Source organism: Electrona antarctica (assembly GCF_951216825.1).
Source record: "Electrona antarctica genome assembly, chromosome: 2".
Lineage (NCBI taxonomy): Eukaryota > Metazoa > Chordata > Actinopteri > Myctophiformes > Myctophidae > Electrona > Electrona antarctica.
Window position 1 is genome coordinate 4,399,030 of NC_136807.1, and position 24,819 is coordinate 4,423,848.

At 42.8% G+C, this 24,819-nt stretch overlaps 3 protein-coding genes and 1 long non-coding RNA gene across 7 annotated transcripts in view; 2 read left to right on the top strand and 2 right to left on the bottom strand.

Annotated features, from left to right (window-relative positions):
* Positions 1-3,483, bottom strand: part of LOC306914841 (SRSF protein kinase 3) — a gene marked incomplete at its 3' end in the record, with an annotated part of 20,124 nt that extends 16,641 nt beyond the window's left edge. Inside the window, exons 1-2 of the mRNA XM_079492048.1 lie at positions 3,370-3,483; positions 2,235-2,335 (exon numbers count right to left, since the gene is read on the bottom strand). Coding sequence (XP_079348174.1) covers positions 2,235-2,296 — 62 coding nt within the window. The 5' untranslated portion in view covers positions 2,297-2,335; positions 3,370-3,483. The remainder of the gene's footprint in view (positions 1-2,234; positions 2,336-3,369) is intronic.
* A 256-nt stretch (positions 3,484-3,739) lies between these two features.
* Positions 3,740-22,453, top strand: LOC306937935. The gene is made up of 3 exons (XR_013791673.1): positions 3,740-3,825; positions 20,980-21,155; positions 22,423-22,453. It is a non-coding gene; the product is annotated as an uncharacterized lncRNA (long non-coding RNA).
* LOC306937915 (hydroxyacylglutathione hydrolase, mitochondrial-like) lies at positions 8,390-9,226 on the top strand (the record flags this gene model as incomplete). Its single annotated transcript, XM_079521942.1, has 1 exon — positions 8,390-9,226. Exon 1 carries the CDS (start codon positions 8,444-8,446, stop codon positions 9,224-9,226), a length of 783 nt encoding a protein of 260 aa, XP_079378068.1. The 5' UTR covers positions 8,390-8,443.
* The window catches only part of plxnb1a (plexin b1a), a 120,153-nt gene continuing 108,209 nt past the window's right edge, over positions 12,876-24,819 (bottom strand). For all 4 annotated transcript variants that reach the window (XM_079521621.1, XM_079521620.1, XM_079521619.1 and 1 more), the window contains 8 exons: positions 23,565-23,649; positions 22,725-22,897; positions 20,965-21,125; positions 18,500-18,647; positions 17,125-17,189; positions 16,072-16,147; positions 15,045-15,119; positions 12,876-14,255 (listed from right to left, as the gene is read on the bottom strand). In XM_079521621.1, coding sequence (XP_079377747.1) covers positions 14,151-14,255; positions 15,045-15,119; positions 16,072-16,147; positions 17,125-17,189; positions 18,500-18,647; positions 20,965-21,125; positions 22,725-22,897; positions 23,565-23,649 — 888 coding nt within the window. In that variant the 3' untranslated portion in view covers positions 12,876-14,150. The remainder of the gene's footprint in view (positions 14,256-15,044; positions 15,120-16,071; positions 16,148-17,124; positions 17,190-18,499; positions 18,648-20,964; positions 21,126-22,724; positions 22,898-23,564; positions 23,650-24,819) is intronic.

The window sequence follows — 24,819 nt, forward strand, 5'->3', positions numbered from 1 at the left end:
CCGCATGCACGCGCACACACACATGCATGCACACAAATATGAGCTAATATGCATGCTCTCACCACACATAGTTACTGTATACAATTACTGTATACAGTACTGTCTGTGTGTGTGTGTGTGTGTGTGTGTGTGTGTGTGTGTGTGTGTGTGTGTGTGTGTGTGTGTGTGTGTGTGTGTGCGTGCACATGGTGTTACTGGGGGGGGGGGGGGGGAGCACACCCAAGAAGTTAAACTACTTTTAGACATTCCCACGGGACTTGACCCACAGTGGAAACTTGTCGCAGGCGGCCAAGCTAAGAATGGCTCCGTGTCTGAAAACGGAAGTGGTCGCAGCCATGATCTCACACCTAGTAAATCATTTTACAGTCTGCTCTAGCAACATCTCAGCTGCTTCCAAGGCGTTGCCACTTTCAGCATGCGGTGTCCCTAAATGGGCTTGTCATTACAGATTTGACTGAGAGACTGCCATCGCGCAAATGGAGAGGAGAAAACTTTTTTTTTTAAAAATAGTTTAATAGCACAGGCAGACTCTTCACATACTAGAGCATGTCTGAAATAAGTGTCAGAGCTGAAATCGACATGTAAATATGAAATAAATGCTTAAACATGTAGCTAGGTGTAATGTTAGAGACCACAGAAGTGAACCTTTCAAGACTGTTTTCTCAACTCGCTGTTTTCTGCAAGACATTACTCTATAAGCCATATCTCTAAAACTGGTGGGTCAAACTGAACAACCAATATGTCAATTTGAAGCTATGATTCCCTGCTTTCATATGACATGAAAAAACGAAAATTTAAAAAAAACCAATGGCAGTCCCTCAGTCAAATTTGGTCACAAATGTGTCAAATAAAAATAGCGGAAATAGCCACAAGCTCACAATGCATTGCATCGCGCCGCATTGTCAACTTGTAGCTCGGCTATTTGGAATGCCACTCTACTGTGCCCCGGTATTCATCATGCAATGAAGTATATCTAGTGGTTAAGTGGTTAAGTGGGGCTGACTGGAGGGAATTTTGTTTCACACAAGCCCAATGCCTGCATGGCTAGCGGGATGTAGGCTTGTGTTGTTTTGCTGAGTATAGTAGAAGTAGCAATACCACCTGTAGAAATCCTACTTCCTCCTACTAGTTAGGTTAAGTTAGCTTAAGTTGTGGCAAATCTGCAAAAAAAATGCTTACCACTAGCTTTCTTCACAGATGTGTTCATAAAGGTGTCTACTATCACAGAAAAAATTGTTCCAACCCAACTCTCTTGGGAAACTTTGTGACAGCTGCTGAAAGTTGGGGTACCATCAACCAATATAAGGCAAAAAGTTCCACATTTCATTATACTTTAAGTAGCATGTGACATGTCAAACTAGGGGGTTTTCATGATGCTGAATCCATTCCAAGCATTAGTTTTGAACGAAAAACACTCCTTGGGCTAAATTCGGCCATAGCCACTTGCCCAAATGTGCCCAAATGTGCCGACCTCATCACATTTGTGATGACGGCTATGGGCATTTTTAGGCAAAGGAGTGATTTTCGTTCAAAACTAATGCTTGGAATGGATTCAGCATCATGAAAACCCCCTAGTTTGACATGTCACATGCTACTTAAAGTATAATGAAATTTGGAACCTTTTGCCTTATATTGGTTGATAATGGTACCCCAACTTTCAGCAGCTGTGACAAAGTTTCCCAAGGGAGTTGGGTTGGAACAAATTTGTCTGTGATAGTAGACACCTTTATGAACACATCTGTGAAGAAAGCTAGTGGTAAGCATTTTCTTTCCAGATTTGCCATAACTTAAGCTAATTTTCCATTATTATACAGTACTAACAGTGTCTTCCCAATATTATTTCTATTAATCTACCGGTATATTCGACAGCAGATTTGAGACAGAAACACATAATGCAGGTGTCACGTCTGTTTCCGGTTCACATGCTGCTGAATTGGGCCAATCAAACAAAGCTACAGTATAGGAAAGTTATGTAAACATACGCGAGTTATTACCTGGCCTGCAAAAAAGTTGAAAGGGATAACTATGTTTTACTGTTCCTTATCCCATTTTGGGCGGGAACCCCTTTTGGTGTTTTAAACATTATGTTATAATTTAGCTATTGAAAAATAGCAGATCTACAAGCTCATAGCGCACCACTGAGTGGCGCGCTACGAGCTTGTAGGTCTGCTATTTTTGAATTTCGACGTCAGGCCTAAATAGGTTATTAGAAGGCATAGAGTCATGATACTCACGGGTAATGCTGTGGTTTCACCTGAGCAGCGGTGTGAGTTGAGTGTACCTGTAGAGAACTCATGGTGCAGAAGTAGAAGTATAGCCAGCACGCACAGCACCGCTACAGAGATGAACAGATCACACAGAGACCATGAAGACACACCCACGGAAATGACCGAGTGTCACAGTAAGTGTTTTTGGCATGGCTTTTGCTAGGGCTTTTGTAGGAAGCTATAACCCATGTGATTCTCAAACTATTCAGGTCGAGACCCAACAGAGGATTTAGACCAGGGGTGGGCAACTGGCGGCCCGGGGGCCACATGTGGCCCCCACCTTCACTTAATGTGGCCCTCAGGTTAATGTCAGAATACTGATATAATATTGGTTTCAGCTGTTACAATTCCACAACATGCAAACATGACCCACTTTAATTACTTCAGTCTAAATTAGTAGCTCATTGCTCAACACAAGTATAATTAAAGGCATTTGAAATTACATACAAATGTTAATTTTCAGGATTCCAATTCAAAAATAGCAAAAAAAATATTCAAGATTTCAATTCGAAAATAGCAAAAATAGCCGATCTACAAGCTCAAAACTGCTGCGACACGTTTTGAGCTTGTAGATCGGCTATTTTTGCTACGACAGTAATATATGGCCCTAGGGAGTGAGTGTGGAAATATAGTGGCCCTCTCCATCGTCAAAGTTGTCCACCCCTGATTTAGACGTTTGCCCGGGATCCAAACTGGTGAAAATAGCACATCTACAGTACAAGTACACATACATTTTGTTGTACACTTTGTGTTCAATCAATGACAACATAAAAAAAATCCATCCATCTATCCATGTTTATGGCTTTGCAGGAAGTTATAGCCCAGAGACGTTTGCCCGGGACACAATCTAGTGAAAATAGCAGATCTACTGCAAGCTCGCAGATTGGATCATTTAGCTATTTTTGTGCAAAACTGTTGCACGACTAAGTAATTGGTTAATTACAATTACATTTAAGGCATTTAGCAGACACCCTCAATCCAGAGCGATTTACAGTTAATCATGTCAATTAATTGAATCTATTAAAAAGAACATGCTTCTCGATTATTTGATTAATCGAAAATGTAATCGAAAGAATAATCGTTAATAAAATAATGGATATACCTGCAATGTAGTATGTTGTGTGCAGCAGGAGAGTGGTCTGTAGAAAAGAGTCCAGTAATGGTGGTTCTGTGGTAGCAGGTGTCCAGTATACTGGTTCTATGGTACAGTAGACAGTCCTGGACAAAAGTCAGCAGAGTGGGAGAGTTTAGCTCCAGTAAGAGAGTGTCAGCAGGGTCTAAACATGGAGACAGCTCCAAACCTTAGAATATACTCTAAGCTCCAAACTGACTCCTAACTCACTGAGCTGCCCGTCAGCCTCGACATGTGTACTATACACAAATAATTATATCTGGATAAACACCTCGCTCATTCTTTGACTCTCTCTCTCTCTCTCTCTCTCTCTCTACTGTGGGAAAAACGTCAGTCAGGGGTGAGAGGGGGCAGTGTTGTTGAGTGAGGTTTATAGGGGCAGGTGGTGCGGAGAAGGTTGGTAGGTCTGAGTGAATAAGGAATGAGGTAGGACCCCTTTTAACCAACAGGGTATATACAGTATCACAATAAACATCTTAAGAATAGATCGTCAAACAGTACGTGTTCCATTTGCTATTTTTGGCCAAGGCACTTCAAACTGGAACCTTCAGTTGTACAGCTGTTCAGAGGCAGTTGAAGACTACAACTGATCTGTGTTAATTTGTCCATTTGTAACTGAGAGTGTACAAATGTCAACAGGTTCATTTGACAGTCACTGGAAAGTGAGTACATTTACTCAACTCAAGTACTGAATGAATGAATTAATGCATTTATTTGGTGATAAAAGGAAAGAGCACCTCAGCACTTCCATAACAAACAATATCACCAAGGATAAAAACACAGTTAAGTTCCAAAGGCTGACTTCCATTGTGGTACTGTACTACTGGAGTACTACTTTGAGGTACTTTTACTACCGGGATATTGGTTAACATTTTAAATCTTTCACTTTATACTTACGGTATACTCCACTACATCTCAGAGAAAAATATTGTACTTTTTACTCCACTAAAATTATTTATTATAATTATATCACTTCTAGATTATTATTACCAGTAAGACGCCTGGGGGCGAGAAGCGTGCACTGGCCATATATGGAGCGAATCTTGAGTGTACAGGGTGTGATGAGGTCAGATCAAGATATGGAATGTCAGAACAGGTCTGCTCCATATATGGAGATCTAAGGGTGGCAGTGTCTTGAGTGTACAGGGTTTGATGAGGGCCCAGGTAGGGCCAGGCATTAATTTTCGGGCCTATTGAGAACTCTAGTTTTCGCCGGCTGCCGGGCGCGGCTGCACAAATAACTTTGGGGCATACTGTATATCCATATACTAATATTGATGACATCAGGGATCTCCATATATGGGCTTAATTGTGACAGCAGGTCGCATTTACTATGACATCAGGGAGACTCCATCCCTGATGATGTCATGCGATGTCACGAGACCTGGGCACCATATATGGGGCTTTCCCCATGTATATGGGGATTTTGAGTGATTCAGTCAGTCAGTGTATCACTCAAAATCCCTGTCACAATATATGATCATTCCCATATATGGGCTTAATATTGATCACAGTCCGTGATCTGATCTCCATATGGGCATAATTGTATTGTATTGTATTATCAGCTGGGAATGCCCATGTACAGTATGGAACTTTTCCATGTGATGACACGATGACCTGGGCACCTGGGGGTGACCAGGGGACTGATGTCACGTGATGACACGATGACCTGGGGGCTTGCCTGGGGTGAGCGACGGGGATTTGAGTTAGGTGACGGGGATTGTGGGTCAGGAGTCAAAAACGCAAAGGGTTTCATTGTTATCTGCGACCTCTGATCGCAACAAAACGTACTATACGATATCTCTCTGAAAGTGTGCGATCTATAAGATGCAAAATGCGTCACAACGTTTTGTGCGCTTGACATTTCTGAAAAAGGTTTGCGTAAAATGTAGAACACAGACCTTTTACTTGTGACAGAGGATTTTTATATGGTGGTATTGCTACTCTTCCTGGAGTACTTCTTCCAGCACTGCCAGCTGGTTATATTTGTAAAGTCTTGGCAGAGTCAAACCAGCGCAGGACTCTGTGCTGCAGTCCACAGCTCCCAGTGTCTGTGTGTTAAACCAGCGCAGGACTCTGTGCTGCAGTCCACAGCTCCCAGTGTCTGTGTGTTAAACCAGCGCAGGACTCTGTGCTGCAGTCCACAGCTCCCAGTGTCTGTGTGTTAAACCAGCGCAGGACTCTGTGCTGCAGTCCACAGCTCCCAGTGTCTGTGTGTTAAACCAGCGCAGGACTCTGTGCTGCAGTCCACAGCTCCCAGTGTCTGTGTGTTAAACCAGCGCAGGACTCTGTGCTGCAGTCCACAGCTCCCAGTGTCTGTGTGTTAAACCAGCGCAGGACTCTGTGCTGCAGTCCACAGCTCCCAGTGTCTTAATAAAGTTCAGGGTAGTGCTGGAAAAAACAATATGCATGATCAGCAAAACTCTCCCCTTGGATAAAGGTTAAAACAGAGATTTTTTAATTTCAAGGACCACCAGTTTTATGGGAATGTCATCTCTCCCTCCCTAATCTACACTATGAACCCTCAGTGTAAATTTTACCCCAGAGTGTACAAGACAATTTTGGTTCGGCTTCCATTTGTACATTCTCTGAGTACCCATAAATGCCCATTTGGTTCCTAGCTAGCCATCAATCATTTAGCAGGGGACGTAAGGGACCCATTGGAACCCTTTCAATTACTCCTTATGGGGTCCCCGGGCCCCAGGGTGAGAACCGCTGGCTTAAAACATACTTTCAAAGACCAAGTTTTTGTTCTATGCCCATTATTTTCAGAAATGCAATTTTTAAGTTTTATTCAAAAGACCAGATAGAAACTGGATAGAGCAGAGAGGGATTTTCAACATTATAATGAATTTGTGATGTTTCAATTACACGGTTGACTTTACTGAGACATAATACAAAAATAAAACATATTTTGAAGTGCTGAATAAGGCACAATGTCCTCGTTGGTCAATAGGAATTAGTGTGCCAATATATCGATATTGCAATATATCGCGATACTCCCTCCCGTGATAAATAATCGATACATTGTTACAGATTAGGGGTGGGACGATATGGGTACCTCACGATACGATATCTGTGGCGATATTAGGCCGTCGGTTAACGATAATATCACGATATTCGATATATTGCAAGAGATTTCATCAACGATATATCACAATATCTGTAACTGAAAAATGAATGGCAAACATCTGAATTATGTATTTATTGCAAAATCTTACAAGATTTTTTGTGTCACAAACTGGCCAAAAAGTACATGAAACTTGCCTCATCTAACAGTAAAACACTGACAGCAACTTGTCCACAACTTGTCTGTCCACAACAATGGGTACTATCAATCCATTACTAAAATATGTAGTGAAAATGTAATTGACAAGAAACAAATAACATGCATAAATGCAATGAACCTGGACCGATTATTTAGTTTCATCAACGATATATCACGATATCTGTAACAATGTATCGGTTATTTATCACGGGAGGAAGTATCGCGATATATTGGCACACCCCTATTACAGATATCGTGATTTATCATTGATGAAATTAAATAATCGGTCCAGGTTCATTGCATGTTATCTGTTTCTTGTCAATTACGTACATTTTCACTACATATTTTAGTGATGGACTGATTAGTAAGTAGAGTGTGTGTGTGTGTGTGTGTGTGTGTGTGTGTGTGTGTGTGTGTGTGTGTGTGTGTGTGTGTGTATGTGTGTGTGTGTGTGTGTGTGTGCTCTCTGTTGCCCACACCAGCCTGTTAACACCCCCCACAGCCTATTTTCGCCATGTGACATCAGTGTACAACTAAGCATACATCAGGCTGAATAGAAGAGAGCGATCATCAAGTATACATTATCCAAGTGAGAGAGAGATTACTACAGTAGCTGAAAGGTGAAAACACTTGAACTTGTCAGATACCAAGGACCTCTGTCTCAACCTCACGTGAAATAAGTAGCAGACCAGTATAAGCACAGGGAAGGAAACTTGGAAAGGCTCTCATAGCCTCTCAGCTAGGAATGTGATGAAGTTATACGGCTGCATTGTGGCGCCATCAGATAACGTAGGCCTACTACTGTATCCCAAACGGTTGAGGCCACTCAGGCCAGACACATAAAACATACTGTACTCAACAATGAGAACATGCTACTGGCCTATACCTAAAATAGGCTATACAGACAGAGCTTGCATATTGAATTGTTGTCCTGTGAATTGTCACAGGACAACTATTTTTATTTTTTTGAGGGGTGCTAGCCCCTCCTATGCCCAGCTTTGTGTGTACCAGAGTAATATAGTAAGAGAGTGGCGACACTAGCGTTGACTCCCATTGTAACAACATTCTATCTCAATAGTTCCAGCCATAGGAGCAATGTTTGGAACTATAGCCCATAGGCACCCGCTTTTCAGCGAGATCAAAGCGTGTCGCTACTCTATACTCTACACTCTGGTGTGTACCTACTGTACCTCATAGCAATGGTTTGATTGTCTGAGCAGGAATGTGATGTATGATGGTAACTGATTGTTTTATTTTTGGTGTATTATTGATTGATTTGATTGATTGCCTTTAGCCACATACGCGAACCCTATACTTTGTCGTATAAGCCTATGTATACTGTACAGTAGCAGATCTACAAGCTCACAAACGGTCACGATGCAAGGTGTTGTGAGCTTGTAGATCAACTAAAATGTGTGAAAACAAGACGTGGTCTAATAACAGCATAGCTTAATTTGCGTCACAGACTTAATGAGGCCAGTGTGAAATCCTCTAGGCTCTATGACTATATGATGACGTATGATGATGACCATATTTGGACATGGCTTCAGCCTGATCCAACCTCCAATTGACTTCCATTATAAAAGAGAGAACTGAAGTGCTCTGGTTCATAATCATGGTCAGATGGTTCCTACCTTCTTCAGGTCTGTGATACTGGGAGCCTGCAGGTCTCTGGGTGTTTCTGGAACCAAAGCAACTTGTACGTCTGCTCCTACACAAGCAGCAGCGGCTCTCCACACCCCACTGAGGAAGACTTTGCAGGTGGAGCAAGAAAATATGAAGGTAGTACTTCTGCCGGCGCTTACTGACAACTACATGTACCTTCTGATCGATGCGGACTCCGGAGAAGCAGCTGTGGTCGACCCCGTTGAGCCAGCGAAGGTCGTGGAGGCGGTGAGAAAACATGGCGCGAGACTCACAACGGTCCTCACCACCCACCATCACTGGGATCACGCCAGTGGGAACGGGAAGCTGTTGAAATTGATGCCCGGGCTCGAGGTCTACGGAGGAGACGACAGAGTTGACGCCATCACACAGAAGGTCTCCCACTCTGATACTATACAACTTGGCTCACTCACCATCAGGTGCCTGTTCACCCCGTGTCACACAACCGGCCACATCTGCTACTATGTGACCAAAGAAAACGGCGCCGAGCCACCGGCTGTCTTCACGGGGGACACGCTGTTTGTGGCTGGCTGTGGGAAGTTCTTCGAGGGAACAGCGGAGCAGATGTGCAGGGCCTTGATAGACATCCTGGGATCTCTGCCCCCTGAGACGAGAGTCTTCTGTGGTCATGAGTACACCGTCAGCAATCTGAAGTTTGCGCGGCACGTGGAACCCGACAATGATGTTATTAAGAAAAAACTTGCATGGGCAAAGGACAAACGCAGCAATGGAGAACCCAGTGTTCCCTCCACTTTGGCGGATGAATTAACATTTAACCCTTTCATGAGAATAAGAGAGAAATCGGTGCAGAAACATGTGCACCAGAGCACTCCTGTTGAAACCATGGGGAGTCTACGGAAAGAAAAGGACGGCTTCAAGGTCCCCAAAGAGTGATACTAATGCGTTAATACCGTTTGTCCAGATTGTCCAGATCAGATTGTCCAATAAACAGGCTGTAAACATAAGTCATGGAATCATATATTTAATGATTGCCCAGGATACTTATCCCAAAATGAATGGTCATGTGATATGCATATGAACAGCAAAGACATAGATGAAAGCAAATACGACCTGTTACATCACAAATCAGATTTGCTCATATCAGTCCGTTGATCGGGGCGCCCCTGGAAGCAGGACAGAAGGCTCGTCTATCCTGGAGAATTCTGATGTGTCTCTACTTTTTCAGACACTATAGAAATCTTTCTGTCGCTCTGTGACCTTGCTTGAGCACAGCTAGGGAGCACACTCTTATAAGTAATGGTTAACTGCTTAAAAGGTCTACTTTATCCCAACAATACCCAATGCACTCTTGTTGCCCTGCTGCACAGTGGCCTCCGGGGTGTTGATCTGACTCTTGATAGCGCACAAATGGGTTGTGCGCTATCGGGGGGGTTGGGTCATTGCAATTCTGATTTCAACATTCATTGTCTCAAGTTGTATGCCTGCCTATATTATAAATGATTATGGAAATTATCCGAAAAATTGCACACTGTGTCACCATCCTGGCATTGAAAGGCAGTTGCAGAAATGGCCGAACATGAAACAAAAAATCACACCTGTGTGTATCTCTCTCTCTCTCCGTTTCTGGCACAACAGCGCCACTTTTGGTACTCATTGGTACTGGTCACACACAGACATAGTCACACACAAACATAGTCACAAACATAGTTGAACACGGACATTGCTGTTCCTTGGAGTGGTTGCACCACTCAAAAATGCTCATGCCCACTGTGTGCTTGTAGAGAGGAGCAAACGATGACCCTAGACTGAAAGGAGGGCTAGTTGTCCTCCATACAGGAGACCAGAAGGCTTGTCTCAAGGACTTTGCATTAGCTAAATATATAAACTAAAATCGCTTCAGGGGCGCATCGTACTTTTCACAGCTTTTTGTGAACTGGTGAACACAATAGGTATCATTACTATAGAATTGAACTATAATCAGACATTATGTGCAAATGATGTTTCTATACTGTGACATGACAGAAGATTCCTATACATCTACTGTTTATGATACAAGGTGCTGTTTAGTCGACTAAAGTATTGTTGACTACGGTCAAATCCCCAACCTCTATATGCAATGTGTCCATGTTAACTTTATTTGCAACCTAAACCTAAAAAGGTGAAAAACTCATATTTGATTGTATCTCTTTACGCATCGTCATATCACTCTTTTCTACATGCTTTGTCCACATGGAGCTACTGGCCTGTACAGTCTGGGCTTGTTACTAAACCAAGTTCTAATCTACTATTGACATTCCAATGTAGACCACCTGAAAAACAGACAACTAAATGACATAATGTTGTCACACCAATAAGGCAGTGACTGAAATAATCGGGCTGCAGTTGAGATTTGGACCACTTTATTGCATCACATTAAGTTGGCATTTGCGATACCCTATCAAACAGTTAGAGAAAGCTAAATGGGGGTTGAGTTTGAGTTACTTAAGAACTATGTACATGAGAAATGTTCAACAAAACATCTGTATTCAGCTCTTCAAACACAAGGCAGCAACAAAGCAGCAACACTGTGCTCATGGCAAACAATGCTTTTTTTCCTCTTTTCATTGTACAAGGAAATTGGTTACTAGTACATCACAAACCATGAAGACATTCCCTTCTCGTATCATTAACTTCACGTCTAAAATGGATGTAAAATCTAAAAACAGGATTCGATATCTCAACGCGAGTTCTAAAGCAGTGGATTATTTATGGATTTGAATTTTGAACTTGCACTTTTTTCTTCTTTCTGTAATTCTTCAACCTACACATCTTGACCAAAGGATGTTAATTTATGGACATTTGAATTGCGTTCAAACATCAATCATATTAGGGACTATTCTAAGCAAGTTCACTTATTTTTGTTTGTGTTAGGGGGGTAATTTTGAATGTGCAACGTAGAGATAGTAAATAAAGTACAAGGAGAGGAGATACATGCGAGACCCGACCGGACTCAGATTCAAACCGGGCACTCCAAACTCATTTCTATCCCATAATGACATTCATGGAAAGCAGTGTCCTTAAGCAAACTACACAACCAGAGTACACACTGCACCGTAGTCACATACACAGTAAAATCCTCAGTGTCAAAACGGTATATATAGATAAAACATTTTATGAAAACAAATACAATTTTTAATCCATCCATAGGGTTTTAAAAAAACCTGAAAAAAATGTATTGTTTTTGTTGGGGAATGTAATGCACATTGTAAAGCACTTTAGATATAAGTGCTATAAAAACTCAGAGTTACCATATGGTGTTTACATTTAGGCTACACTCTATCAATTAACAATGAGGATTTTACTCTGTACGAGACATGTTTAACCTGGTCCTTAGGGATATGTAGGTTGGATTCCATGGTGTTCAGAATTTTAGCGTTGATGTGTTTTACATGTAACCAACCAACAAGATATGCCAGCAAATAAATAAATAAATAAAATTAGAAAAATCTAACAAAAGACAAGAAAGAGACTGTATAGCATCATAATGAAGCAAAAGCAACAGGGTGTTAAATTATCATAACAATCATAATGATTGCGCAAACATGCAAACTGAATGATTTTTTTCTAGGACTTTAGAATGGCACTTGTTTGTAATCTGGGCAGCGGAACAGGGACTTTGCCCAAATGTCCACTAGGGGGCTGCAGATTATAAAAATAAATACAAAGTTAAGTTAGTGTTAAAAAAGTGGAGATTAAAGATAGGTCAACACCATCAATTTGACCACAGTTGATTTTTCAAACCTTGTTTTGAGAACATAACCTTGATAACAGTAAAAGACAAAACACAGCAGTCTCCGCCCTCCAAAAAAGAAAAAAAAGGGAGAAAAAAAAGATATATAAATATATATATATTTTTTTTTAAAGAAAGAAAAAAGAAAACTCCATAGCAACAAGATATAATTAAGCGTCATTGGACTAAGACATGCTATGAATGAAACAAAACTCTGACATTTGGACGGATAGGATAAGACAGTTTCTAAAGTGTTTCTAGATGCAAAATGTCAGTGTCTTCATATCACATTTTGAGAGAGAGAGAGAGAAAAAAAAGGACATTCACGGTAGTGGAGGTTGAGGTTGGGAGAGAACCCGCCACACCCTTGACAGAATACAAAAAAAATCCACAGAATCCCCTTGTATAAAAACTGCTTCAACTACACAAAGCAACATCTATGGATTAGAACACCAACTGGACACGTGAAGCTCGAGAAAATTAAAATTAAATACACTTACATTGGATCTCCTTCAAAAAGAAAACATCACATGTCCAGCAAAAGCCATCGTAATGCCTAATTCATATTTTGTCGTACAACGTGCGGCGTGTTGACGTGAAACAACTGCTTCTTCTGCTGACAATCTGTAATTTTTATCAAGAGACCTGGTTGAGTGACAGGGTACAAGTCAGGATTTATTCTCAAAAAGTAAGACATCGGAAGAAAAGTGAGTGACGGTAACATTAACGCAGAAGGAACAGTGAAAGTCTCTTGACTCCGAAAGGCACCTCGGGTCTACCGCTACCCCCCCCCCCCCCCCCCCCTGGGCCTCTCTTAGCATCATCATCTGTCTGACTGCTCCCAGTAAGACTTTGACAGGATGTGGTCAGTCTCATCCCAGATCTCTGCCTATACCGATACGTCTGGTCGCGTCTAAATTCAATACAACTGTGAGGAAAAAAATCTGTAGATGTAAAAAATAACTCTATTGCAGAATCAACACAAAGACTTTAGCGCGGTGGCAGGTTTTCAGAGCAGTAGGCGTAGGTTTCGTTAGGGCTGTTCTAGCAACTACGATGGATATAGATGTCACCACCAGGCGTACCAGTAGGAGGCGATCTCCGATCAGCTGGCAACGCGAGCCTAGGAGGATGTGGTAGGAAAACTCCACAGCGCCCCCCAAGTCCCAACAGTAAATTCCAGTTCTCCCTTCTTACACCGGGGCTCCACCGGGCGCGTCAGCGTCGCGTCTCCGTCACTGTCAGGGAATGTTCCCTTTTTAAATCAATGAAGGGTGGCTCCACTGCCCGCGTTGCGTTGTGTGACTGCATTAAAATTGCCCCGGTTTGTTTTTTGACGCACGCGACGGAGACTCAACGCGTCCGGTGGAGCCCCGGCGTCAGCTTCTCTCTTTTCTCTTCAAGCTTTCTCCGTCCACAGGAGTCCACAGGAGCCCTCAGTAGCAAGACAGACGCCTTCAAAATCAAGACAGAGAGGTTCTGCTTGGCGGGGGAATGTTCTGTGCTGTCCGTCGAGCTTAAATCTTCAATCTAGATCCACGAGATAACTTCTAGAAAAAGTGTCTTGTTGTCTTGTCTTGTCTTGTTTCTCCATTCTGGTTGAAGTAAATGACGAGAGTAAGTATTCATCTATAGGTTCAGAGGAAAGTGAAACACCTTTTCCACAACAGTCTGTGTTTTTGTGCTCAATTCACCAGAAAGTAGCTTCCTTGTCCTCCCAGTAGGGTCCAAATACTGTCAGGGACCAGTAGGGTTATTATTATTATTATTACTTTGTTTTCAGTCAATTCTTCACAACAAAATGACATCAAGATCTCCAAATGTCTACATGTTTCCATTTGTCCTTCAAGGGATCTTCTTTTTTGTCCTGTCCTGTCACACCATCTATGTTACCTCTCTTTTAAATTCAATGGTGAGATTGGTCGCGGTCCTTGGGAGGGGTCATAAGGTCCTTGGGAGGGGTCATAAGGTCCTTGGGAGGGGTCATAAGGTCCTTGGGAGGGGTCATAAGGTCCTTGGGAGGGGTCATAAGGTCCTTGGGAGGGGTCATAAGGTCCTTGGGAGGGGTCATAAGGTCCTTGGGAGGGGTCATAAGTCGGTGACCTTGTTCTCCACGGCTGCAGCGATCTGTTGCAGCCTGTAGCCCAGCTGCATCTTCTGGGCCGTGGGGTCTTCTTCCAGAGCTGTGATGATCTGGAGACGAGGGAGGGGAGAGTCATTAGAATAAAACAAAACAAACAAAACAAAACTCGTAAAGTACATGCTCCTTCCTCCTTACATTTGACATAATTCAGAACTTCTGACGCTGCTGCTACTACACCCCCCAGACTTTCCGAACAGTTTTTTTTATGTCGAAAGGAGCATATTAACCTCTAGTCTCATGCAGCACAAAGCAGCAGCTGTTTGTGATGTACAGTACATTAAAACGTTCAAGAAGTCTTTTTGGCAACGTGTCATTACAGCGTTACCACTTGAAAAGGAATACTGCAGGGTCCTCTAGTTGCCGAGGAGGTTACTGCAGGGCCCTCTAGTGGCCGAGGAGGTTACTGCAGGGTCCTCTAGTGGCCGAGGAGGTTTTTGGAAGTAACAACAAGTCGTCAGAAACTGAATATTAACGCTAAAACTTTAGGTACCCATGTCATTTTGGCACGAGTGTTGGGGGCAGCCACTCTACCATAAAAATATGGTAGTGTTTATTAGGGTTTGAACAAGTAAAAAGTAAAACATATGTATTGTACATGTGAAATGGTTATTGTGAAAAGTTCCAAACAAAGATCATATCATAAATAACTTATTGAAAAATGTATACAGTATGACTAAAAAATAATATTATAAAGTTTCACACATGATCTCTGATTTTCCCTTAATCAGAATCTGAAACTTTAAAAAATACACTACATTGTTGTTGTTTTAGAACAATGTTTGCTGGAATATATCATACAGGTTACACTAGAACACATGGGGAGTCTGAATCACACTTACCTGATCATAGTATTTGTTGATGTACTTGTACAACTCATGTAGGGCCACGAGATAGTTCACCTCTCCAGCATAATTCTAAACGGGGAGAAGTACACACACACACACACACACACACACACACACACACACACACACACACACACACACACACACACACACACACACACACACACACACACACACACACACACACACACACACACACACACACACACACACACACACACACACACACACACACACACACACACACACACACACACACACACAGTTTTACATTTATTTACCCTGATGAGGTTGGCTGAGCAGTCATGCTCCTTTTCTGCCCAACACCCTGCTTCACATGCATTTTTTCCCATAGACATTTCAACAAGTATTTATTTAAAGACGGTTACAAACAATATTTTGGACCAAACAAATAATTACAAAGAAGAAAAACAACAAAGAAAGTGTTGTAACCTGCCGTTATTTTCTTCTTTCTAATTATTTTTTCGGCCCCAAAAATTGTGTTTGTTGTCATGATTTGTCACGACTCGAGTTGGCTTTGTCCACGCGGCGTAAACGTCTTTAAATAAATACTTTCTGAAATGTCTATGAGGAAAATGAACGGAGAATCATTTCCTCAAATCAAATCAAATCAAATCATTTTTCCTGTCAGTCCGCCAAGTGAAAGTAGATTTACTGATTTAGACAATAAAGCTACATCAAAAGGTTATTAATGTAATGAGAGTACTTAGTGTAGCCTACAGTAGTTATTAGTTAGTTGCTGTCCGGTATTGTGACCAATGAATGACCAGCTAAAACATCCACTTGTCTTGACTCGCCTGCCTTGTTATAGAGAGTGGATTCATGTTGGTTCCTTGAAACTCTGTCACTTTGGTCCCAAAGGAACTCTTTTATTCCCCTAACCCTCCATAAGGACATTCATTTTTCATCACAGATGCCAGATGTTTGCTCTTACGATGGGTTGTAAATCTAAAGTGGCTCCAACCACAAAATGAGTGTGGGGGACAATCGAGCAACGTACCCGGGAGAGCTCAGCGAGAGCCGAGTTCATTTCCTGGTCGCTGGCGGAGATGGTCTGACGGATGTCTGCATAGTACCTACAGAGAGAGACAGAGAGAGAGAGAGAGGCAGACAGACAGACGTGAAGGAAAGTAATGGAAAGTAATGCCAGCGCCAGATAGGTAGAAAACAAACAAAGGGACAAATAATATGTGTCGTGATGCTTCACATAAGCTTGTAGATTGGCTATTTTCGTCGCACAAAATCAAAAAATATGCCGTGTTAAGTCGTCAGATGGGTGAGCCATACAAATGCATTTTCAAAGCATGCTTATTTTTATTTTTTATTATAATTTTTATCCCACGATTTTGTAACCCATTTTTCACCCCTGTGTCAATTATCTAATGTGATCCTGGGCTCTACACACCCTCCGCCAGCCTAGTCGCCATATATGGGGACATGGGGAGAGCAACGGACTTGAACTCATGCTTCCTTCATGCCTGAGTGTCCAAGTTACTCCTTTACACCTGACAGGGGGGAGTTTCCCTGGTTGGACGTAGCGCGTGGAAGGAACACGTTATTCCAACCAGTTCCTTTCCCCTCCATCAGACGCCCCGGCTGGCCAGGGGGAGGCAGTTTAGAGACCAGGATTACTGCACGTTTTTTGTGAGGGTAACTACCCTAGGGGACACGGGAAGAACATGCAAACTCCACACAGAAAGGCCCTTTCGCCACCGTGCCCCCTCAGCATGCTTATTTTAATCAATTTTGGGGGCAACTTGCAATATCCTCACGGCCTACATGTTGGGAATCATTGCTCTATGCTATTTAACCACCTCCATCTGTCTCATTGTGTAATGGTGAAGTCTGCAGGGCTTAATCAGCAGAGGAAGACATTGTGTGCATGGCACTGTCTGCTCTCAAAGCAGCCATGCGTGGATTCCTCCCAGGGTAAAGTCTGCCCTGTCTCTGTCACCAACAGATTGTCCCAGGCCTCTCTCTAGTCTCTCTCTCTTCTGCCGAAGGTAGTTTATATTCCCGGGGTCAGTGGGGCGACCGTCTGGCATATTCTCACCTTTCCACCATCTGCTTGTAGCGAGGGATGTCTCGGGCGTACAGCAACTTGTTGATAGGCGAGTCCTGCAGAGGAGAGGCAGATGGGACATTTGGTTAGCGGCTTGTGGCAATGCAGGTAGCGATTATACTCGGCGGGGAGTGTCTGGGACCCGAGAGAGGGTTGGGGCTGCGCGCCTGTGCAAGTGTGCAGGATCCTGACATGACTGGACTCAGGAGTGGGGATGGTTTACTGAGGTGTGGTTCTTGGCTTGCATAATCTGATTTGTTTGGGAGGACTTTGTTTGAGGACCCCTGAATCGCAGAAGTGCATATTACCGGGAATTACTGTGTGTTTTTGTTGATGTTGACAAACATCCGTCTTTCATTTTGTTATCACAGTCAAAGTTAGTGTCGAAGTGTCCTTGTGCAAGACTCTGAAGCCCTTTGCTCCCGATGTGCAGGTTGGTGCCTTGCATGGTTACCTCTGCCATCAGTGTATGAATGTATGTATGTATGTGTGTGTGTGTGTGTGAGTGAATGTAATGAAAAGCACCTTGGATAAAGGCGCTATTTAAAATGCACCATTTATTTACCATTTACAGGACTGCTATCTTTATCTCTAATGTCAAAACAGCACGCGCGCACACACAGAGACAAATGGACATCCAGTTGGTCAGGAGCTTCTCAACCACAGATTCAGCTCTCTCTCTCTCTCTCTCTCTCTCTCTCTCTCTCTCTCTCTCTCTCTCTCTCTCTCTCTCTCTCTCTCTCTCTCTCTCTCTCTCTCTCTCTCTCTCTCTCTCTCTCTCTCTCTCTCTCTCTCTCTCTCTCTCTCTCTCTCTCTCTCTCTCTCTCTCTCTCTCTCTCTCTCTCTCTCTCTCTCTCTCTCTCTCTCTCTCTCTCTCTCTCTCTCTCTCTCTCTCTCTCTCTCTCTCTCTCTCTCTCTCTCTCTCTCTCACACAAGGGCATTAAGCAACTAGTCGACTAATAAATCCACTAGTCGACCTGGTTGGTACTAGTTGACTAGTTGATAAGAAAAATAAAAAATAAAGTTATTTTTTTTCCCCCTGATTTTGTAGGCCTCAAGATCAGGTAGATTATAGTTAAAGTCACCAATGTACACAGTTTTTAAATGTACAAATATTTATTTAAAAAAAAAAACTAAAACGTTTATTTTTCTTTTACATAATAGGTAGTTAAACAACTAGTCGACTAGTAAACTAGGCAACTAGTCAACTAGTAAAAATGACTAAAAGTGAATGCCCTAACACACACACACACACACACACACACACACACACAGTCCCGTCGCCTGCATTTGCACTTTGCAACCGTAGCATTGTGCTTAATTTAATTTCTATGCCATTGTAAGACAAAGCATAAATCAAGCTCACCCGTCCTAGTTTGTGGTCAGCGATGGTGCAGGAGTCCATGAAGGTCTGGGCGATGACGGACAGCACAGCGTCCACGTGGTCCGAGGCCTGGATGTCAAAGATAAACTGGGGATTCTTCAGGATGTTGATCCAGAACCGCAGTGGAAGACTGGTCAGAGGAAACACATCCGTTAGAATGAGCTCACCAGAAACACACCCGTTAGAATGAGCTCACCAGAAACACGTCCGTTAGAATGAGCTCACCAGAAACACACCCGTTAGAATGAGCTCACCAGAAACACACCCGTTAGAATGAGCTCACCAGAAACACACCCGTTAGAATGAGCTCACCAGAAACACACCCGTTAGAATGAGCTCACCAGAAACACACCCGTTAGAATGAGCTCACCAGAAACACACCCGTTAGAATGAGCTCACCAGAAACACACCCGTTAGAATGAGCTCACCAGGCAAGGATGGCTTCTCATTATTCTGCCGGTGGTCACTTTACAGTATAGAGGGTATTGCGTGTGACATCATCATCATGCCCGGAAGTTATGCAGGAACGCCTACTGACCGAGTGGCAAAAAACTACTTTCTGGCCTTGACAGCCCCTACATTCGAACAGAAAAGTCCTATTTGATTGCATTAAATGACTTTAAACAATGTTAAACTAACTTTGCCACTCGATCTGCCATTCACTTTATACTGTACATGCACATAGCCTCTATTACGGCAGGATCCATGTGTGTCAACCCTGAGGGTACTAGTGCTGCACCATTCAGGATCCATGTGTGTCAACCCTGAGGGTACTAGTGCTGCACCATTCAGGATCCATGTGTGTCAACCCTGAGGGTACTAGTGCTGCACCATTCAGGATCCATGTGTGTCAACCCTGAGGGTACTAGTGCTGCACCATTCAGCATCCATGTGTGTCAACCCTGAGGGTACTAGTGCTGCACCATTCAGCATCCATGTGTGTCAACCCTGAGGGTACTAGTGCTGCACCATTCAGGATCCATGTGTGTCAACCCTGAGGGTACTAGTGCTGCACCATTCAGGATCCATGTGTGTCAACCCTGAGGGTACTAGTGCTGCACCATTCAGGATCCATGTGTGTCAACCCTGAGGGTACTAGTGCTGCACCATTCAGGATCCATGTGTGTCAACCCTGAGGGTACTAGTGCTGCACCATTCAGCATCCATGTGTGTCAACCCTGAGGGTACTAGTGCTGCACCATTCATGTGTGTCAACCCTGAGGGTACTAGTGCTGCACCATTCATGTGTGTCAACCCTGAGGGTACTAGTGCTGCACCATTCATGTGTGTCAACCCTGAGGGTACTAGTGCTGCACCATTCATGTGTGTCAACCCTGAGGGTACTAGTGCTGCACCATTCATGTGTGTCAACCCTGAGGGTACTAGTGCTGCACCATTCATGTGTGTCAACCCTGAGGGTACTAGTGCTGCACCATTCATGTGTGTCAACCCTGAGGGTACTAGTGCTGCACCATTCATGTGTGTCAACCCTGAGGGTACTAGTGCTGCACCATTCTGAGGGTACTAGTGCTGCACCTTTTTTGCTCAAATGTGAATCTCAATTTTTCCTCCACAATAATTGAGATCACAATTCTCACACGATTCATTTTTTTTCCCATGAAAATATTTCTTGTCTTTAGACTGTTGTTGCTGAACATTAATTACTACATCACAACGTGGCACCTGACGCAATAACTACTGTGGCTTTAAACAAACAACATGCTTGACTTAAACCTCTCTTAAAGTGGCTCTCTTGTAGCAAAAACATAAGAGTAACTCAAATGAATTGGACAGACGACTATAGTGCTACACGATTCTTGCTCAAATTTATAAATGAGATCATTTAGACCTGTGTCTGAATCTAGATCGCAATCTTTTTTTTCGATTAATTGTGCAGCACTACCTGAGAGTGCAACATTTTTAATTAAACGTACTCAGATTAATTGCCCAGGACGAAGTTCTTTGTCCTTTCTATTAGTAACGCCCGACGCTCAGGACGAAGTATTGTCCTAAAGACGAAGTTTATTGATACGAGAACAGATCGCCTGGCTGTATAGCCCAGGCGCGCCTGCTGGGCTCTCCTCGGTGACGCGCAAGACTGAGACGTCATCAAAAAACTCCCTCCTCTGTTTAGCTGATGAAAACGAAAATCTTAAAACGTTCATAAATCGCGATCTAAATCATCCCGTCTTTTTCTGAAAAAAGATCCTGTGTTAGACGGTGCTCCGCGGTCCAGTCGCTAGTCTCGATAGATTTATTCTTGTCTCCCGTTGTTGTCGATCGATTCTAAAGTGCTGTGGCTAGCTGCTACACAACATCATGAACTTCCGGCCGGTCCGTCCGGAAAAGGCTCCCGTGTTTATAAATCGACTGGGCGCATGAATGTAATGGATTAAATAGTTCCGGGCAATTAAAGTGTTAAAATAATTCAGACTTTGCAGTGTTACCTGTTGGTCTTCCAGATGTGAATGGTCTCGGGGTCGGTGATGTTGTGCTTCAGGGCCTGCTCGTCCAACATGTCAAAGAAGTACTTGACGGCCAGAGGAACGGGACGGCTGGTGCTGAGGATGGCTGTGAACAGATCGTCCACAAACTTCTGGAGTGTCCCCTAAGAGACAACATCGCACCAAAAAAAACAGTATGAATAGAAAGAGAGTGATAGTTCCATGATTATTGTATTATAGTGACCTCATGTCGCAGTTTACTATGAAAACCTGCAAAACCTGTCAGTCAGTCCGTCCATCCGTCAGTCACACCTCGTGACACGCTCCATATATGGCCAATACAGAATGCCCCCGCTGCCACCCTTAGATCTCCATATATGGAGCTGACCTCTTCTGAACTTCTGACATTCCATATGTTGATCTGACCTCATCAAAACATGTGCACTCAAGACACACTCCATATATGGCCAGACCTCAACAAACCCTGTACACTCAAGAAACTTCCCCCCCCCCCCCGCTCCGCTGCCACCATTAGATCTCCATATGAAGCTAACCTGTTCTGACCTTCCATATGTTGATTCTCCATATATGACCAGTACAGAATTCATTCCATATGTTGATTCTCCATATATGACCGGTACAGAATTCATTCCATATGTTGATTCTCCATATATGACCAGTACAGAATTCATTCCATATGTTGATTATCCATATATGACCAGTACAGAATTCATTCCATATGTTGATTCTCCATATATGACCAGTACAGAATTCATTCCATATGTTGATGCTCCATATATGACCAGTACAGAATTCATTCCATATGTTGATTCTCCATATATGACCAGTACAGAATTCATTCCATATGTTGATGTGGACGAACGGACACCAATAGCCTGGGCAGCATTCCTTTTCGGGTTTATGATCCGGTCATGTTGAAGTATTGTTTTGTAGTCATCAATCTTCCGGAACTTCCTTTTCCCTCAAACTGATTTTTCTCAATAAAAGCTGCAGGCTACGAGAGCTTTTATTGTTTATTCTTCCGATTTGAGGGAAAAGGAAGTTCCGGATGATTCAAACTGCCTGATGACTACAAAACAATACTACAACATGAGGTAACGATATCATCCGCTCCAGACCGGTTCACACGGAAAATGTGTAACACAGACCAGGCTTTCCTCCGAGGTGGAAAGCCTGGTGACACGAGGTTAGCTCACAATGCATCACATCGCGACACATTGTGAGCCATGCCCAAAATCGGGACTCCAGATTGAAGTGTGTCTTAACACACTGGTTCCCAAACTCTGGGTCGGGGCCCATTTGTGGGTCGCAGACACATTTTTATGCGTCCCTTTATTCTTTGTTTCCTACATTTTGTCTTCAAAACGTTTTCAATAAACATTCCCAAAAAAGCTAAAATTTTCATGAATTAAAAATCAACATTTTATGATTTATTTTCAGTAATTTTATGAAGAAATAAACCAAAAAAAAATCTAAGAAATTCCATAAATTAGAAAACATATTTCAGAAGTATTGAAAATTGCCGATCTACAAGCTCATAACGGGGTCGCGTTGTGAGCTTTTAGATCTGCTATTTTCACTAGTTTGCGTACCGGCTCCCGGAAAAACATCTAATCTCTCTATTGGGTCATGGCTAAAAAAATTGGGAACCAGTTTCAAGGACCCCTCAATTTGATATGCGTTAAGACTCTAACGCATAGCAAATTGAGGGGTCCTTGAAATGACAAAAGTTTGAGGATGACCTTCATGGAGAGGAGTCGTGTGAGGTAGATCTCGGGGATGGCCTTGGCTCTCTCTCCTCCTCTCTCCCTCACGCTGCCTCTCCTGTGTTTAGGATGCTCCGCCTCCTCGTTGGCCTTCACCAGGTGCCACAGCCTCACGCCGCCCTCCTCCCCGTCGTCCAACATGGGCGTCTCTGAGGGCCGGGAGTAGACACAACCAAGGTTATAATAGTTTTGGTCTTTTTTTTTAGTTAGTTTTAGTTAACTATTATAACCTTGAGACACACAGCCTGGGTCAATATACTCCTTTATGATGATGGTGATGATGATGATGTATACTCAGACACACATTTCCTTTAAATGTTCTTAAATGTTCTTAATGGTTGAAATCAATGCAATGAAATAAGACTTAGGTTAATTGAGAAGCCACAGAGAAAGAGATTTTGTTTTGTGTGAATCCTTTTTCATTTTAATTGATACTGAAGTGATTCATGATTATTTGATTAGATATATATTTTAATCACAATATATCGATCCCATTTGAGAGTTCAATTCAGTAAATTGGCCATTCTCATTTAGAAACCACTTGGACTGCTTCTACAAGAATATGTCTATTGCACAGTGAGTGCACACAGAACTACACATTACCTTCTCCAACTTTGAAGAAATACAAGGTCCAACAGTGACCTCTGCTGGTTATTTAGACTCTCTTCAAATAATGTGTAATACTAAATACATTGTATCTCTCAATACTGTAAAGCACCGGTGTTAACAACAACAACAATAATAGTAATCGTAACAATCATAATAATATGAAAAGGGTTCATGCAAGCCACACAAAGTGCCTTATTTAAGACTCACTCTCTCCAGGTATGTAGTCGTGACTCTCGTGGTGACGGTGTTTGGTGTTCCTGGGGACCAGGGTGACGGTGGCTCCATCAGGGACCTGCACAGAACACATGAGAACGTGGCTTTGAACACAAAGGCCTGACTCACACCTTCACAACAGATTGATGTATAGCGGATGCATGAGACTTGTTTACTGATGCAAGCTCGCAATTCATTTCCAACGGGAGTCACATGGTTTGACACAACATTTTTGTTGTATGAGGGGGAGGGGGGAAGTCGAAACACAGCCGAAAGCTGTACAACAAAAATGTTGTGTCAAACCATGTTACTTCCATTGGAAATGCATGACACTTACCCTTTGTTTACATCTACCATGCAACATTGTTGTATGCTAGATGTAAAGGTGTGAGTCAGGCCAAAGTCTGCATGCATCAACACTCTATACCAGCGGACGGTCCCCAACCTTTTATGGAAGAGGGTCCACTTGAAAATCTTTCAAGTGTTCGCGACCCACCCATCTGACCACGGCAGGCATTTGGCTGAGCGTGCATGTGCATTCTCAGTTTCAGAGCATGTTCATTTGACTGGTCAATCAACAGAGATGGTGCTACGGCTTGTTTCGATGAGAATAACATACTACACTACTACACGTTATCGGCACCACAATGACAAATATTTTGTAAAGGATTTAAAGAAAAAATACCATTAATTTTACAGTAAATCTTTTATATTAATGTATTATTATTATATTATCTTTAAAATCTTAGTGTTTTGCCAATTTTTGGGGGTGGGCCATGAGGGTGTTGCAATTGGAGTGGTCCAATTGCAACACCCTCATGGCCCACCAGTTTGGGAATAACAATTATTTCCCCTATAGAAGGCTGCTATAATTGGCTCATGGTAGTCACTTGTTCTGTGTGTGCATGTGTGTGTGTGGGCTACTTTTATTACACTACTTGAGGGCCCAACAAGTATAGCAGAATTAGAGAAATAGACATTGCATTCTTAGTCCTCACAAGAGAAATGGGTGGATATGATTTGGGGAGTTAGGCTTACAATTAGGAAAATATTCAGGTTGTGGAGAAGTCACACGTTGTCAGCTTGTGTGTGTGTGTGACTGTGTGTGACTGTGTGTGTGTGTGTGTGTGTGTGTGTGTGTGTGTGTGTGTGTGTGTGACTGTGTGTGTGTGACTGTGTGTGTGTGTGTGTGTGTGTGTGTGTGTGTGTGTGTGTGTGACTGTGTGTGTGTGTGTGTGTGTGTGTGTGT